The sequence below is a fragment of the Balaenoptera physalus genome (genome assembly GCF_965194825.1).
Source record: "Balaenoptera physalus genome assembly, chromosome: 15".
NCBI classification, from domain to species: Eukaryota; Metazoa; Chordata; class Mammalia; order Artiodactyla; family Balaenopteridae; genus Balaenoptera; species Balaenoptera physalus.
The window spans coordinates 85,626,529-85,645,580 of NC_138894.1; the positions used below are offsets into that span (position 1 = coordinate 85,626,529).

The 19,052-nt window shown below is 38.4% G+C and overlaps 1 protein-coding gene across 1 annotated transcript in view; it reads left to right on the plus strand.

Moving 5' to 3' along the window:
* Positions 1 to 19,052, plus strand: part of LOC309643622 (uncharacterized protein) — a 462,372-nt gene that overhangs the window by 287,156 nt on the left and 156,164 nt on the right. Inside the window, exon 6 of the mRNA XM_082426456.1 lies at positions 17,269 to 17,336. Within this exon, the coding sequence (XP_082282582.1) occupies positions 17,269 to 17,336 (68 nt within the window). The remainder of the gene's footprint in view (positions 1 to 17,268; positions 17,337 to 19,052) is intronic.

The window sequence follows — 19,052 nt, forward strand, 5'->3', positions numbered from 1 at the left end:
AAAAAAAAAAAGAAAAAAAAGGCTTGAAAAATGCCTTTTGTTAGTGCCAGCACTTAGCAGAGTCCTGCTGAGCAAGCCAGCTCCCAAGGGCCTGTCAACACTTTCTGTCAGCAGCTAGCTTCCTTACACTTTGGCAGTCAGACACATCCTCATGAAACACAAATCTTTCTCTGCTGAATCAGGATGTAGAAATGAAGGGGCTGGGCAGTGAGGCAGGAACACTTGCAGGATTCTTTATTAGTGAGGTGGGCCTCCACAATATGGATGGCTCTATGTCAGAGTGGAGACTAGATAAACAAATGGGGAGATATAGTACTGATTAACTCCTAGGACTGCTGGGTTAGTCAGCAAAAAGCAGACTGCAGGGGGGGAAAGTAAGAAATACGGTTTAAAAAAAATTTTTGTAACACCAAACTACTCTCAGTTTCCGAAAATACAGCGCTACTTATGGTGCAGTAGAATGGGAAGCAATTTCAGAAATCAGCTTCTCCAGCCATTTTACAGATGGATATACTGAGGAACAGAGAGAAGAAGGGAACTTCCCAAGCCTATGCATTTTGTGGCTGAGATCCTTAATCTGAAATGGTATAATACAGGGGTTTTCAGCCTCAGCACTTGATAACTCTTTGTCTTGGAAGGCTGTCCTGGGTACTGTAGGATGTTTAGCAGCATTCACATCTTCTACCCTCCAAGTGCCCAGAGCAACCCCTCCAAAGTCATATTAAACAAAAATGTCTCTAGATATTGCCAAAGGTCCTGTAGGAGCATAATCACCCCCAGTTGAGAACCACCAAATAGTCTAATAAACCACTAAATCAGTCTAAATAGGCTGATGCTGAGCCTTTCCTTTATTAAAGAGTTGATGCAGGACTTCTGTACTTGGTGCTGGTCAGGGTGTGTCTAAACTTCTCAAGCAGACTTTCGTCAGGAGATAGACAACTGGCAGGGCTCCGAAGAGAGATTATGATGGTGGCCAAGAAGAATGTCTGTCAAATCAGAATTCAAGCTCTTGTTCATTCATTTCTCTCTAATGGCCAGGCTCTTTTACAAAGACAAAGCATGAGCATGACGCTTCATGTAGAATCTGTCCTGTCCCTGCTACTAACCATGGACAGGTAGACCTCAGAAATATCGTGGGTTTGGTTCCAGACTACCTCAGTAAAGTGAATATCACAATAAAGTGAGTCAAACAAATTTTTTGATTTCCTAGTGCATATAAAAGTTATGTTTATACTATAGTGTAGTGTATTAAGTGGATGAAACAGCATTATGTCTAAAAAACAGTGTACAGACCTTAATGAAAAATACTTTATTGCTAATAAATGCTAACCAACATCTGAACCTTAAGCAAGTCAAAATCTTTTTGCAATAGTAGCATCAAAGATCAATGACCACAGATCACCATAATGGAGTAATAATGAAAAAGTTTGAAATATTGTGAGTATTACCAAAATGTGATGCAAAGACAAAAAGTGAGCAAATGCTATTTGAAAAATGGCACCGATAGACTTGCTCTATGCAGGGTTGCCACAAAACTTCAATGTATAAAAAATGAAATATCTCTGAAGGACAGTAAAACAAAGCACAATACAATGAGGTATGCCTGTATTGCCTTAAGCCAGTCATCGCCACTCTGGGTATCAGTTTTCCTCTTGCTAAGTGAGAGTAACTGGGGAATGTTTCCCACAACTCATCTAGCTTTGATAATGTTACTCATTCATCTTCCAAAAGTGAGAAGTCCATAGTGACTTCCAAATCAAGAGAAAATCTGTTCTCCAGTCCCTTCTAGAAGTCAAGTCCCAATCTCTGAATTGAGCATATTTTACTAAGCAAGGTTTAGATTTGATTTATGTCTAAGGTTCAGCTGAGCTAGAAAGAGAGCTGAGAGCTACCAGGTGTCAGAATAGTTGGTTAAACAACAGGCCAAAAACAAAATTAAAAATCAAGCCTTTAATCACCTACTGTGATAGTTTAAGCAAAAGACTAAATTGGATAAAGGGCCAACTCTCCCTTGTTCCATTTTAAGCAATGGACTTGTGTAACCAGGTGAATCAGCATGGATGTGGGAGTCATCTCACTGCCAAGGTACCCCCAACACAAGGTTCCTACAGTTTTATGGACTCGGTGGCTGAAGAAAGGTGATAGGAGAGGACTAGAAGTGGGAAAGTACTGAGTACTGAATCGGAGTAGAGAAAGTGTCTTCAGTGTCCCCTGACTGCCATAAGGAAGCCTCTGCAGAGACACCTGAGATAGGTGTCAGCTGACAGCCCCAGTTAGAGACCTCTGAATAAAGGCACCTAGACTCTGAACGCAACCATGAGTAAGAACATGACTTGACAAAGCATCCTGAGTCAACTCCCTATCAGGACTGCACCAAGTCTGGTATGGGGAGAGATTTCCCACATGAAATCTGACAGGTAAAGTCTTTGTAATTACCTATGGTCAGACCTGAAAAAAGTCGTACATATAATTTTTGGCCAAGAACTGGACTCAGTTTTCCTTAGAGCTGTTCAAATTTCTAGCAGGTACATTGACTGATTTTCTATAAGTCTATTCTGATTTGCAAAATGCCTTCACCAGTTTTTAAAGTCTTAGATATTTGCTTCTATTTGTGGCTGCTGGAGTTCTAATTTGTCTCAGAAAGCAGATGAGAATGTGTGCCATATAAAAAGAAACAACTGTGATTTATAGCCTTTATTCTGTCAATGTGGTGTATTACATTCATTGATTTTTGTATGTTGAACCATCCTTGCATCCCAAGGATAAATCCCACTTGGTCATGGAGTATGATCATTTTAATGTGCTTTTGGATTTGGTTTGCTAGTTATTTTGTTGAGAATTTCTGCATCCATGTTCATTAGGGATATTGGCCTATAGTTTCTTTACTTGTGATGTCATTGTGTGGCACTGGTATCAGGGTAATGCTGGCCTCAAAGTGTTCTTTGTTCCCTCCTCTTCAGTTTTTTGGAAGAGTTTGAGAAAACTTTGCATTAATTCTTCTTTAAATGTTTGATAGAATTCACTAGTGAAGCCATCTGGACCCAGGCTTTTCCTTGCTGATAGTTTTTTGATTACTGATTCAATCTCCATACTAGTTATAAGTCTGTTGAGACTTTATATTTCTTGACAATTTAATCTTGAAATGGTTTATGTTTCTAGGAATTTATCCATTTCTTGTAGGTTTTCCAGTTTGTTGTCATATAATTGTTCATAGTAGTCTCTTATGATTCTTTTTATTTCTGTGGGATAAGTTGTAATGTCTCTGCTTTCATTTCTGATTTTATTTGAGTCTTCTCTCTTTTTCATCTCAATAGATGTAGAAAAAACATTTGATAAAATTCATCACCCTTTCATGATTAAAAACTCTCAACAAACCAGGAAAAGAAGGACATTACCTCAACACAATAAAGGCCATGTATGAAAAGCCCACAACAACATCACACTCAATGGTGAAAACTAAAAGCTTTTCCTCCAAAATAAGGAACAAAGCAAGGATACTAACTTTCACCACCACTTCTATTCAAATAGTACTGCAAGTCTTAGCCAGAGCAATTATCCAAAAAAAAAAAAAAAAAAAGGCATCCAAATCAGAAAAGAAGAAGTAAAATTATCCCTGCTTTCAGATGACATAATCCTATATATAGAAAACCCTAAAAGCTCCATTAAAAAACTGTTAGAACTAATCAATGGATTCAGTAAATTTGTATGATAAAAAATCAACATATAAAAATCACTTGCATTTGTATATTTGAAAAAGAAATTAGGAAAATAATCCCATTTACAATAGCACCAAAAGAACAAACTACTTCGGAATAAACTAAGGAGGTTGAAAACTTATATACTGAAACCTACAAAACACTGATGAAAGAAATAAGACAAGACATAAACAAGTTGAAAGATATCCCATGTTCATGGATTGGAAGACAATAATGTTTAAATGTTCTACTACCCAAAACAATCTAGACTCAATAAAATGCCTATCAAAATACCAATGGCATTTTTTTTTACAGAAATAGAAAAACAATTCTACAATTCAATGGAACCACAAAAGATCCTGAATAGCCACATAAATCTTGATAAAGGATAATAAAGCTGGAGGCATCATGCTTTCTGATTTCAAAATATATTACAAAAGCTACTATAATCAAAACATGGTACTGGCATAAAGGCAGATATATAGACCAATGGAACAGAATAGGGCCCAGAAAAAACCCATACATATATGGTCAATTGATCTTTGAGAAAGGTGCCAAGAATACACAATTGGGAAAGGATAATCTCTTCAATAAATGATGTTGGGAAAACTGAATGTACACGTGTAAAAGAATGAAATTGAACCCTTATCTTACACCATACACAAGAAAACAAATCAAAATAGATTAAAGACTTACACCATACACAAGAAAACAAATCAAAATGATTAAAGACTTTAACCTAAGGCCCCAAACTGCAAAACTCCTAGGAGAAAACATTGGGAAAAAGCTTCATGACATTTGTCTTGGCAATGATTTCAGAGCTATGACACCAAAAATCTGGGTCACAAAAACAAATATAAACAAGTGGACTAGATCAAACCATGAAGCCTCCACACAATAAAGAAAAAAAAATCAACAGAGTGAAAAGGCAACTTACAGAATGGGAGAAAATATTTGCAAATTATACATCTGATAAGGGGTCAATCTCCAAAATATGTAAGAAACTCCCACAACTCAAGAGTGAAAGAACCAATAGCCCAATTTAAAAATGGGCAGAGGAATGGAACAGACATTTCTCCAAAGAAAATGTATAAAAATGATCCAGTACGTTAAAAAATGCTCAATATTACTAATCATAAGGGAAGTGCAACTCAAAACCACGAGGTATCGTCTCACACCAGTCATATCAATAGAATTTTTTTTGTATCCTAGAACAAATTACCCATTTGTTTCCAAATTACCATCCCCCAGAGGAAAATTTAACAAGGCTAGCTCACATTTAGGTGGGGCACTCAATTTGTGTACAGGCATTTATTGAGGGTCTAATGTTTGTCAGACTCCATGCTAGGTGGACCAATTTGCTAGTCAGTAACAGAGATTCTCAGTGTATACTTCTCTCTTGTGCTGCAGACATGGAACTCACTTCCTCTGGTGCATCTGTACCTAGATGTCCCACAGGCACTTCAAATTCAACATGTCTATAATTAAATCCTTCATCTTATTCTTCCCCTCTAATGTTCTTAGTTTCCCAACCAAGTAGCAGATTTCTTTATTTTCATACCTCCTCTTACCTTGGCAATGCTCACCAATGAGTGCATTAAATGTATATATTAATATCAGAGATAATGATATTACTATGGTATTTAATATTCCCATCCAGGAATAGCATATGCTGCTTCATATAAATTATATAATAATTATAGGGGTTTTTTTTCTTATAGGTCCTGTACATTTTTGTTAAAATTTGACCTAGGTACACTTTAGAAATTTGCTGCCAATGTAAAGAGATTTTTTCTTTTTTAATTTCTGTTTTGTTATTCTGAAAATAAAAACTACAGAATTTTGACATTCATGTCTTAACCTAAATGGCATCTCCTCCTTGAGCCTTCCATAATCACCACATTTAAGGGAACCCCTCTTATCCAATCTCTCTTTATATACATATATGCTCAACTTTACAACCCTGCTTTATTTTCATCACTGTTCACTATCTGAAATTTTATTAATTAAAAAATTGTTTATTATCTGTTTCCCTTCCTTCAGAATATAAGCTCCATGGAAACTTCTATTCATCTCTGTATTTCTATTATCCAAAATAACACCCAGCATAAAATAACTGTTCAAAAATATTTGTTGAATGAAAAAATGAATGAATTTGTGCATATTTATCATATATAACTGTTTTATGTGATTCTATTATCATTCAAGTAAGATTTTTGTTCTTTTATTTTGACTAGAATTTTTGTTTTGTTTTAGGTATATAATCATAGCATTTGAAAACATATATTGCCTTTCATTTTATTTTATACTGATTATTTAGCTTAATTTTCCTCCCAGGCTCTATTAGCTAGAAACATCAAAACTATAGACTGTAAGTGGTGATGCAGGAGATTCCTATCTTATTTCTGCTTTTAATGGAAGTAGCTTATTTCACTATTTATGCCAACATTCATTGCTAATGTTTGCAGATTGTCAGCCTGTGAGCTAATTTACTTAACATTTTTATTAGAAAATGTTGCTAGATTATTTCAAGTAACTTTTCAGTAACTATTGATATAATTTTATGTTTATTCTCTTTTATGTAAGGTATTATGTTTATAGCTACTTCTGATGGTAAACCATGCTTGCATTCTTGGAATAAATCCTCTTAGTTTGATATGTTATGCTTTAATATGCTGTTGGATTTCCTTTGAAAATATTTTGTTCAGAATTGTTGCACCTGTATTAGTAGCTTAAACTGAACTGCAGTTTTTCTTCTTTGTACTATCTCTATTAGGTTTTGATTGTAAAGTTATACTATCATCACAAAATGAATTGGGGAGTTCTTCATCAATTTTTCTGTAAGCCTGGAATAGAATAATATTGAAATTATTTGTTCTTTAAGGTTTAAAGAGAAGTCAATGTACAGTTTTATGTAATCTCTGTGTTTACTGTCCAAGGATATACCATGGAGTTTTTACAAATCTTAGATGTCATTGATTGTAAGAAGCCCCATTATTTCATAAACAACTAAGAAAAGAAAAAAAATTGTCAAATTATGTTAAGCTTTATTATCATATATAGTTTTTATTTTACAGTTGTTTAAATAACTATTTTAGCAACCCAGGAAGCACTTTTATCATATGTGAATCTCTGGCAAGTAGGGAGTGAGGATATTCTCAGAGGCTGTCCCACCCCACTTTCAGGGTCAAATTTCCATTTTCAGCACCCCCAAACTGGAGTTATATACCTAAAAGGGAAAATGGCAGGAGTACTGCTCATCTTTCCTCACACACAGCTTCTGTGGGAAAAGGGGAAGAAACAGTGATGGTATGGAAGGTCAGCAGAGGAATGTGTTGGCTTATACCCCTGGCATGTTTTCATGCTCAGAAGGGAGGGAGCTGTCTTCAGGCATCCGAACAGATCTGAAGTACCTTCACCCCTCAGGACATACGGTGTCTGTCTGGTGAGCTAAGTGTGAGTCCTCTTCCCTCTCCTCATCCTTAAGGCGCTTTGCGTCTTCTCTCCTCCTTGCATCCTCAGCTTCCTCCCCAAAGCCAGGCCAGAGTCTGTCAAATGAAACAACAGAGAGCTCTGAAGAAAACAGACCTCACAGAGAAAGGAGTGTGGTAATTCACCAATGTACAAGAAATTCTGACCCCATGTAAACCATGAGTTCACACTAATACTTCAAACACCAATCTTACACTATGAGCTTCCTTCTTTCACCCTTTCCATCCTTCTGTCATTATCCTCAATCCGTTCACTTAATTTCTTTCTCTCTCTGCATGTAATCAATCTCCTGAACCCACTGGGTTTCTGCCTCAGTGGTTGCCTCCTCACTTGGTCCAAACCCCACCTCTCCACTGTCTTGCTTGACCGTCTTCTCACAGGGCCCTGAATCCCTCTTACTCAGTTGTCTGCTGGACAGGCCCTGGCCCCTGATGGGTCACTGCCTTGCTTCTTGCTCAGCCTAGGAGAACATTTATCATCCAAATTCTATGACACCAGAGAACCAAGATGAGGGCCAGCTCATCTTAATGTTGTTTTAAGATTAAATAACATGATTTTTTTTTTAAAAAGACTTATTCTCAAGATTTTATCTGTTGCTTCAGATATTAGAAGTTGTGATTTACCCTCCAATTTAATGCCTATTCTATTTTATTACTACAATTTCTACAATGTGATTTTATATATATACACACACATACATGTATATTTAAGACTTTAGCTAAAGTTTATTTGATTGTGCCAATTAAGTTGGAAATCAGAATTTTTTTCTCTATTTATTCTTTAAATACCACTTAGTAAATCACCTTTCCTATCTTGTTTTAGTAAGTATATTTAGCTTTTATAAAGTTATTATATAGGATTGGTTCTATTTATGGATTTTTTCTTCTGTTGCATGCATCTATATTTCTATTTTTATGCTGTTACCACGTCTTGATTTATTGTCTTTTTATCTTACCTTTTATTCTTTGGCATTTCTTTTTCTAAATGTACTTTTACAATTATTTGTTAAATTTAAAAAAATCCTACTGTGATATTAATGTAAAATTGGTATACTAATAAAGTAATTTGAATTAAAATAAATATTATAATAATCATTTTCCCTGTTCAGCAACAGGGTTCTCTCTCCATTTGTTCAGATGGTCTTATAAATAGTATAATACGAGACTATAGTTTTCCTCCTAAAGTTTACAGGTCTCTCTCTTTGAGTTTATTCCTAAGTATTTTATATTTTTTTTCTTCGATAATTTTTGTTGAAAATGGAATCTCTTTTCCCTGTTTCCTTCCCAGTTAAGTTCTAACATCATCTCTGATTGACAAGGAATCTATTTCCTAAAGAAAAAATAGCTTCAGGGCCAAGCCCCAGGCAGTGCCTGGGTTATAAATAGCAAGGCCCAGGAGAAAACCCAGAGAGCCCACTGCAGCTTTGAGCTGAATCTTTGCACCTTAGTATTCAGGACTCTCAATCACCAAGTCCAGATTTCACCTTTTATTATTTGCAAGTAGTTTGCTGCTGACATGCAGCAACTCCTCTTATGAAGAATGTCAAGGATTGGGTACTGCCCAGTCCTTTCAGCATGCCCATAGCTGGGTGGCAGTGGTGACATTTTCCTCCTTAGCCCAGGACACTCTCATGTAAACTATGTGGCTGAAAAGAAGTTAAATGATGGGCTGTGAAGAGTAGAGCTCTAAAATAAAACCTCCAGGAGCTACTTACTCAGCCCACCCTCCAGTTTCTTTCCTCCCATTTTACCTGCTCTTCTGTGATTGCTACCTTGAAGGTCAGGATTAATGTTTCATCCAATTCTCAGCCTCTGAACTCCTAACACTGTGTCATGCATAGAGGAAATGCTCCATATAGGCTGGGCACAATGAAATACGTAGAAGCAGGGAGGATCAGATATGGCTATTCTATCTGGGTCTTCTGAAATACCAGATTTTTTTTTTTTTTTTATGTTTTTAATTAATTATTTATTTATTTTTGGCTGTGTTGGGTCTTCGTTTCTGTGCGAGGGCTTTCTCTAGTTGCGGCAAGTGGGGGCCACTCTTCATCGCGGTGCGCGGGCCTCTCACTATCGCGGCCTCTCTTGTTGTGGAGCACAGGCTCCAGACGCGCAGGCTCAGTAGTTGTGGCTCACGGGCCCAGTTGCTCTGTGGCATGTGGGATCTTCCCAGACCAGGGCCCGAACCCGTGTGCCCTGCATTGGCAGGCAGATTCTCAACCACTGTGCCACCAAGGAAGCCGCCCCAGATCTTATTTTGTCACTTTCCTTATTAAAAATCTCATTTTTCCTGTGTCTTCATTATAAAAGTTCAGGTTTCTTGGCTTAACAATCAACCCACATACTATCTTGCCCCACTATGCCTGTCTAGGTGTCTTAGCTCATACTGTCATAACAAAATTCCATTGACTAGGTGGCTTAAACAACAAACATTTATTTCCACAGTTCTGGAGGCTAAGAAGTCTAAGATCAAGGCAGCACAGTGTAGGTTTCATTCTTAGGCCTCTTCTCTTGCCTTGTAGGTGACAGCCATCTCAGTGTGTATTCAGATGATCTCTTCTTTGTGGAGAGAGCAAGAAGGAGAAGGAGAGAATGAGTATCAGGCCACGAAGTGGTTGAGTTTGGGAACACAGCAAATATGTAGAAGCCAAGAAGTCAGGGACTTGCAAACAGAGACCAGTTTGAGCCTGTAAGATTGTGTTTTTATTTCCCCCGTGCTGCTTAGGACAAAGTCTCAGATGTAGAGAAAGAGCTGGTTCTTCCCTAGACCTGTGATAATTAATGTCCTGTCTACTAAGTACAGAATGAGGGCTTGGCTGGCCTCCCTTTCGGTAAGATTACCTGGCAGCCTTCCAGGACTCTTCTAGCGTCACCAAACGGAGGTCCACACAGTTCTGTAACTGAGGACAAACCATGCAAGGCAGGCTTGTACCTGATGATTTTTTGCAGGATGCCCACTCTTGGATAACCAACTCCTCCACAAAAAGGGCTGTGTCTTTCTCTTTAATATCCAGTTACAGTGAAAAAAGCATAGACTTTGATCTCAGACAGTTCAAACCCCCAACTCCAGTAATCAAATCAGTACAATATTTCACAAATTAATTTATTCCTCTATGCCCCACTACTATCTTCTGTAAAACAGGAAAATTATATCTAACAAATGAAATAATTTATTTTAAGCATTTGGTCCATAGCAACAAATCCATGGCATGGGAAAATGGTTGCGAACTTCTTAATCCCTTTCTTTTCATCATTCTCACATTGTCTCGTAGAAAATAGTAAATTTTGGTTGAATGATGAGCAATGGAATTAGGGCAGGGGATAGGAATATAACAAGAAATAATTGAGACTCCAAGATCACAGTTGCTGAAAAGTACCTTTATTTTTTTCTACCCACATATTTTGGGTACAAGTTAGTTTCTCTCCTGGCTAGAAAGCAACATCTACAAGGCTGTGTATCCTTTCTCTTCACTGGAATGTAAGCCAGATAATTCTGTTCCCGCTCTCCCCTTCACAATTTCAAAGGCTCCAGAGGAACTTGTCAGTGAGACCTCATAACAGTGACTGGGCTTGTTTCATGTTTCAGAAATGAAGAGATGCTGAAAGAAATGCAAGCAATATTTGTGGAGCACATATTATTATGTTGCTTGCTCTGCTCTAGGCATGGGGAATAAAAGATAAGACTTGGTTCCTGCTCTGTAGAATCTCACAGTTTGCAGTGAGACAGTTAAAAATATGAAATAAATACAAAATAATGTGCAATGTGCTGTGACAGAGATACATATAAAGTTCAGGGGCAGCAGAGAGAATAGAGTTATAACTGCCTGGGGCTAGGAAGATCAGAAGAAGACGTCTCAGAAGAGATCTCCTTTGAGATAAGCCTGGCAGGATGAAGGGGAACTTATTAGAGAGAGTCAAAGGTATAGCTTGGGCAAAGGCACAAATGTTTCCTCTTATTTGAGAGGGTTGAAGGAATGAGAAGAGGTAGGAGGGGGAGGGAGGATTTTTTTTAAAGTAATGCTAACCCAACCAGCTGTTATTGACCAAAGACTGTTCCATAGTCATTACAAAGGTGCTACTAAGAGCAGGTTTCAAACCTTATGCCTGTTTTTAGCTTTCTGGATCTCCATGTCTTCCTAGACAGGCTTCAGCTCTTTGGAACAAAGTGGAGATTTTACCATCTCATGAGCTCTTTAAAATGGGCCTCTCTAAAAGTGATTATATGCAAATCAAAGGCCATGACAAATATCAATGTTTCTATCAAGAAACTCACTGTGAGACCTTGAACTAGTCATTCAGGCTCTCTGGTCTTCCAGACCCATGGGAAAAACTGAGTAAGCAAGGTGAGATGATTGCCAAGTCCTTTCAAAGTCTAAGATTCCATATGAATACATATAGAAAGTGTATTAGCATGGGGGGAGCTTCATGAATTTGGACTAATTGAAGAGAGAAGATTTTGAATTCGTGAAAACCCTGAGGAGAACACTTTTAATGAAGTTTTATTGCTTTCAAGTACTCCAAGGAATTCCAAGAAGGCTAAACATATAAGCAAGTGCTTTCATCAGTAGAATAAGCCTGATTTTGAAACTCAGTTATTTGTACACTGAAAAGTTGTTTGAATCTGCTTGGAATGTGCTGGATTCCTCAAATAAATTAAATCTCTAACAACAACAACAAAGAAAAATTCATTGGCTGAGCAAACTCCATTTTTATAAAAGATCCAAAGAACAATCCTTTTCCTAAATATTGTGGTTTTTAAAATTAACAGGCTATTGTTGGATAGTCAGAGGCAATTTTAGAAAGTCTCACCCAAGAAGTACAGAACAACTGGTAGACTTAGTGTCTTGTGAAGAAGAAAGGGTTCTTGAAGACTCATGCTATCTATCTTAAGATAGAGATAGGACTCAGCTACTCTAAACACTCTCTGAATTAGCAGTGCATGTGACTGACTATCCTTCCGGAACTATTGGTGAGTCCTGCCGATTAAGGAGAATGGAGCAGTGGTTGCATTTTCTGCTGAATACCAGACCAGAAAGGATCAAGAGACTATCTGAGGGAAAAGTACAAGGATGGGCATTGAATTACAAGCAGCAGTTGTGGGTTCTAGTCTTGATTCAGCCACATGTTTACTGCAAGTCCTTGACAATTTCTCTCCCTCACTGGACCTCAGTCTTCTCAAATACATGATGAAAGAAGTGGGCTCCTAACACTGCACTGATTCTAATAGCTTGTGGTCAGGAGGCTCAAGCAAAATTGCACTGGATTCAGTCTTGCTATTAAATTCCCAGTGGTAAATGTATTTGGCTAGTCTATGAGGAAATCATATAGAATAATTCAGCCATATCCCTGAAGTCGATATTTCTGATAATAGAGATTTTCATGACCTGTCCAATGTCACACTGCAGGTTGTGGCCAGAGCAGAAATCCTATTTCATTGCTCATTCATCTACCAAGTGGCCTGCTCAAGGATGTCAAGGTGATTAACTGGATCCCACGGAAACCACAACAGATGAGGAACAGCTTGCACAAAGTAGATAGATGAACAAATAAATTTGGCCCAGTTTCTTTAGCTCTTAACTTTTTCTTCTCCTAGTTTTGTTCTGAACTTTTGATCTCTATGGTCTCAACTTAAACCTAGCTGCAATCTAGGCTCAGTTACAGAAGTTCTCTAGAAAGAGCAATGATGCCTTGTTGATACGACTGTCCACAGCTCCAGTGACCAAATATTTGCTTCCTGAGTCTTATCCCGCCTGCTCCCTGAAAGCTGTTGGCAGAAATGTGTACTATCCCTGATGGATAAAGAACAGAGAGAGCTCTTGTCTCATCAGTTTGTAGGAGTGGTGAGCTCTTGGGGGTCCTACGTCTTGCATGTTGTCAATTTGATTTCTCCCTCAAAAGTGGCAAATTGGCAGGAACAAGGGAAAGCCAGGCTATGTCCTCCTATCAAAGAAGAACACAGAGAAAACACAGAAACCTTAGTTAAAAAAAATACAGCACTACAGAGCTAAGTCAGTTTCAGAGTTCTGGAGCTGCATTTATATTGAATAAAAATAATGAAGTAACAACACCTGCCCCAACTCAAACAGCAAGTCAAAAATATAGAACGGGGAGTTGGCAATAACTGTGAAAAGAGAGAAATGTATATAGAGAGACTGACATGAAAAAATTGATGGAAGTTGGAACTAAATGAGGATGACAGGTGAGGATATCAATGAAGATAATAGTCAACTCCTTCACAATTCCTAAAGTAAACATCCATTTAGTCATTCTTTAGTCATACATTTATTACATGCCCACTGTGAGCCAGGCCTTCATTTTCTAGCTCTATGTAAAATAGATCGGTTCACAAGATAGATAAAATCTTCACTTTTGACCTCGTGGTGGATTGAAGATAGCTCTTAAGTCCATAAACAAATCAACAAGATAATTTCTGATAGTGAAAAATGCAATGATATGGCTAAAATCATAACACTGACAACACCACATGCTGGCAAGGATGTGGAGCCGCAGGAACGCTCATTCATTGCTGGTGGGAATGCAAAATGGTTCAGCCACTGTGCAAGACAGTTTCTTAGAAAGCTAAACATAGTCTTACCATATGACCCGGCAATCATACTACTAGGTGTTTACTCAAATGAGTTGAAAACACATGTCCACATAAAAACCTGAACACAAATGTTTATAGCAGCTTTATTCGTAATTGCTAAAAATTGGAAGCAACCAAGATGTCCGTCAATAGATTAACAGATAAACAAATTCTGTAGCATTTATATAATGCGATATTATTCAGAAATAGAAGGAAAAGAACTACCAAGTTACGAAAAGGCATGGAATAGCCTTAATGCATATTGCGAAGAGAAAGAAGCCAATATGAAAAGGCTACATATTGTATTGCTTCAACTAATGACATTCTGAAAAGGTAAAATTACAGAGATAGTAGAAATATCGGGGGTTACCAGGGGTTCTGGTGGGAGAAGAGATGAACAGGTGGAACACAAAGGATTTTAAGGGTAGTGAAGCCATTCTACATGATACTGTAATGGTGGATAAATGGCATTATGCATTTGTCATAAAATATATATCGATATTATTTCATCAGTTTTAAGAAAAATACTACACTAATGTATGATATTAATAATAGGAGAGACTGTGCAGGGGGCAGAGGATTTAGTATATAGGAATACTCTCTATTCCTGTCAAACTCTATAGAGAGTATAGGAATACTCTACCTCTGCTTAAGTTTTCTGTAATCTTGAAACTGCTCTAAAAAATAAAGTCTATAAAATTTTTTTTCAATACAATGATAAAGAATTAGGGGGGCTTCCCTGGTGGGGCAGTCCCCCAATGCAGGGGACACGGGTTCGAGCCCTGGTCTGGGAAGATCCCACATGCCACGGAGCAACTGGGCCCGTGAGCCACAACTACTGAGCCTGCGCGTCTGGAGCCTGTGCTCCGCAACAAGAGAGGCCACGATAGTGAGAGGCCCACGCACCGCGATGAAGAGTGGCCCTCGCTCGCCGCAACTAGAGAAAGCCCTCACACAGAAATGAAGACCCAACACAGCCAAAAATAAAAAGTAAAAAAAATAAAAAAAATTGTTTTAAAAAGTAAATTAAAAAAAAAAAAAAAAAAGAATCAGAATGATAGGATAAGGAATGCCCTAGGCCAGAGGCAAGAGGGAATCTACTCTCCACTAGGTATCCAGAGAAGTCTCTCTGAAAAATTGACCTTTCAGCTGACTGATGAGAGGAGCTTTCCAGGCAGTGGGAAGAGCAAATATAAGGGCCCTAATGAGGTATCATATCCACTTCCTTTATATTATTTTGTTCATAAACTTTGCGAGGTAAGCCAATCAGGGATTTTCTATTTTTACGTTTAACAAAAGGATTTAAGCCAGCTATTAGAACTCGGAGAGCTAATTCTAGGCCTTTGATGCCCAGAAATGTGCTCTTCCCACTAGATCCCAGTTCCCTCTGGGACTTCATCAAAATCCACACTTTTAAGAACGAAACAAAACAAAAGCCAAGTTGTCCTCACCACAGCACCTTTCATCCCGCTCACCTGTGTCTTCTAAAGCAGTGTTTTCCCAACTTTGGTCTCCATCAGAATTACCTGAAGAACTTGGTAGAAAAAGCACAGGCTCTGTTCTACTGTTTAACTGCCCAGGCTGGTTGTGCTCTACGTCAGAGTTTGGGAAATGATGCTCTGAAATAGAACTCCTCCGAGTTTTATGTGCATATGAATCACAGGGTGTTTGGGGGGTAGGGGCTCTTGATAAAGACAGCTTCGGTTCAGTAGGTCTACAGGTGGCCTGGGGTTCTGTGTTTCCAACAAGCTCTCAGGTGGTGTGGGTGCTGTCGATCCATGGAGCATATACCTCGATTGGCAAAGGGTCCAAACACAGGCCTATGAGCGGTGGAAATGTGGGATGCCAGAAAGAATAACGGACCTCCCTTAGGTACGGCAGCATCTCCTACTCAAAAGGAAAGAGCCCATTTTGCTTTTCAGTTACTCTACTGTGCCCTGTGATAGTTTAGATACTCAGAGCAGAGTAAGATTTTTCATCAGGTTCTGCTAGAGAGACGTGGTAGCACGTATTGCTGTGCATCAGACAAGGAAATTAAAGCAGTGGCAGGGTGCTTCGCATAGTCATGACGTGATGCATTCCTGTTCCTTCCACCAAAGCACCCTGCAAGAAACCGAAAGTCATTTGAGGAAAAAGTGGTGAATTTCTTTCCCGAATTATAATAATTTCATTCATTCAATGCATATTTTTGTGCCAGACACAGTGTCATGGGATTTGGAGGCATTTTATCGCAAACATTAACCAACTTATTATACACAACCTTTTATTTTGATTTTTCATAACTAATAAGGACCTACTGTATAGCACAGGGAACTTTACTCAATACTCTGTAATGACCTATGTGGGAAAAGAATCTTTACAAAGAGTGGATATATGTATATGTATAACTGATTCACTTTGCTGTACAGCAGAAACTAGCACAACATTGTAAATCAACTGCACTCCAATAAAAATTTTAAAAAAATGAAACTGAGGCAAAGAAAGGCATGTAACTAGTTGTTGTTGTAGAGCTCAGTTTCAACATCTGTATACAAACAAAATCCATGCTTTCAACTTCTCTCAACATGCACCAGATTACAAAAGCTTCTTTGCACAAAGGCTGGGCATTCAGACATGCCATTGAATGAGGTACAGGTGACATTGATCATAGTAGTTCTGGAATCATTTAACAATGCTTATTAGTGAATAATGCATGGTTTAAATATTGATGATGATGAGTCTTTAAACTTTAATAAGAGTTTCTGAAAGCACCTTAAAGTCTCGGCAATATCCGTGATTTTTATAAGGAAAGAAACCAGTGTGCAGTAGAGGAGGGAATATTTAACTAGGAGTCAGGAGACAAAGATTCTTATCCTGTCTCTGACCCTGATTTGATGATTTTGAACAAGTCATTTTCCCATCCTCAGCCCCAGTTTCTGAATCAATAAAATAATGGATTGGATCTGGTCATTTCAATGGTATTTTACAGCTTTATCTCTGAATGTAAAACGTCTACTTCACTACTGCTGAATGAAAATGAAGACGTGATCAATAGACTTATGAATTTATTACACAGTAGAAACCTGCACACCCAAATGTCATGACCTTGAACAGGTTTGCAGCCACTTGGTAGCAGAACAGGGACAAGGGCCCAGGTATCCTCAGTCTTAGTGCCGTGTCTCTCCCCACATCATGCCCTTGCAAGATGGTCACTTATCATGGGAAATAAGGGGAGAGAATGGATGAGCGTCGACTCTGGTGACAGTGTCACTTTTCCCCTCTGTGCTTCAGTTTTTCCATATGACAAATGGAAATAATGATAACACAAGTGGTGTAGCACTGTGAGAAGTAATGGGCTAGTACATGGGAGGCATTTAGCACACCACCCGGGGAAGGTCATTCTCAGTAAGTATTAGCTATTATTATCCCAAGTTTACAAATGAGACAACTGTGCCTCAGAGGGTGGTTATGGGTCCAGTAACTTTCAGCCAAGTAAATAGGAGCTCTTTCTTTACAGAACCTTCTACCCAGTTATAGAAGAAGGGTGCATGAAGAAAGCATACAGTTTGGAGGCAGAAGACCCAGGTATGAATCCTTTTTCTGCTCTATCCTTAGCTTGTAACTTTGAACACGTTATTTCAGTGCTCTGATCCTTTTTGATTCATGTATAAAAAGAGTTAACAATGATATCTATTCTACAAGTTGGCAATGAGGATCAAACTATAAGGTTCTGTTACAGTGTCAGTTGTTATCATTACTATTAGCAGTCTGACTGGCTTACGGAGTCGGGCTTGGTGAAATGCGGATGTCCCCTTGACCTGGTGGCCATGGACATAACTCAGTAGAATGCCCATGCCAGTGCCGCTGGGTACAGAAGGTCCAAAGTCACCCAGCACAGTCCCTAGTTTGAGAGTGATCTTCAAAGCACAGGGGGAGGACGGCTCTGTTAGGCAGGGAGAGGGCCTCACACAGACAAGTCATAAGAGATCTTTCTGCTGCTTTAAAGTAGCTCAAACCACCCAGCCTTGATGAAAGACATCTGAGGCCTGTGTGATGGGGCTGCTGAATTCCTGGGGTAGATCCTTGAAGATCTACAGACAATAGTAGGGTCTCCAGTTAGTTCTCTATGATATAGAGTGATTTTTTAATGTAAATTTGCCCAAGCATCCCTTCACGGAACACTTCAGTGGCATGCAGTGGTTCAAAGGATGAAGACAAAGCTCTTTCACAAGGAGTACATGACTGACTTTTTCTGCATGGTCGAGGCCTGCCTTCCTCTCCCCTAGATCTGGCACATAGTTTCCCTCACACCACCCCTCCAGCCAGCCTGTCTTAGCACTTCCTCCATCACAGCCCCTTACACATTCTTTTTCCTCTGAAATATTCCTCTCCTCTCCTCCCTCCTTCCTGGTTCACTCCTGCATAACCTTGACACCTCAGGTGAATCATTACTTTGTCACTAAATATTAATTTTTTCTGAGTTATAGAATTGTAGATGATTTATAGCTTTCTTATTTTTACTTAGGCATATTTATTTTTAAAAATAAATGATACATTCATTTGTTTATTCAATTTTATACAATAAATATTTGTTGCACACCTGCTATGTGATGACATTAGTCTAAAGAGTAAGTATAGCAAGGGACAAAACAAATACTTGTTTTTAAGGCACTTATATCCTAATGGAAGAAACAGACAACAAACAGTTAAAGTAACTAAAATATCAGGTAGTGGGAATCTAGAATATAAATTAAACAAGCAACTCATTATTCAAACCAGAAGAGAAGGGCCACTGAATATAACACATTTAAAAGGTGGTCATACAAGACAGTTTACTTGAATTAAGAGTTTTTAAGGAGCAGTTGAAAGATCTGAAAAGGCTTATCTTGCCCAAGAAGTATGAAATACTAACACATATCTGAAGAGTCATCATTTGAAGTAGTAGAACTTGGCAAACCGAAACAGCAGATTTCCAATCATGGGCTCCAAGTTGCAGGGAGACAATGTTTGGCTCACTATTTAGAATAACACAGTAATTACAACTGTTGGAATATGGAATATTCCTCTTTGGCAATGGGAGGACTTCTTAGTCATAAATGGAATCACCATTTTGGGACGAAGTGGTACAAGAACTCACATGTCTTTTGGACACTGTCCTGGGTAATACACCACACTTATTTCCATAAGAGTCTATCCTTCTATCAGGTAACTCCACATCCTGTCACATAAAACTTCATGGACATGATGATGGGGGAAAGATTTTGATAAGATGTCCATAATTAGGTACAACTGTATCTAGGC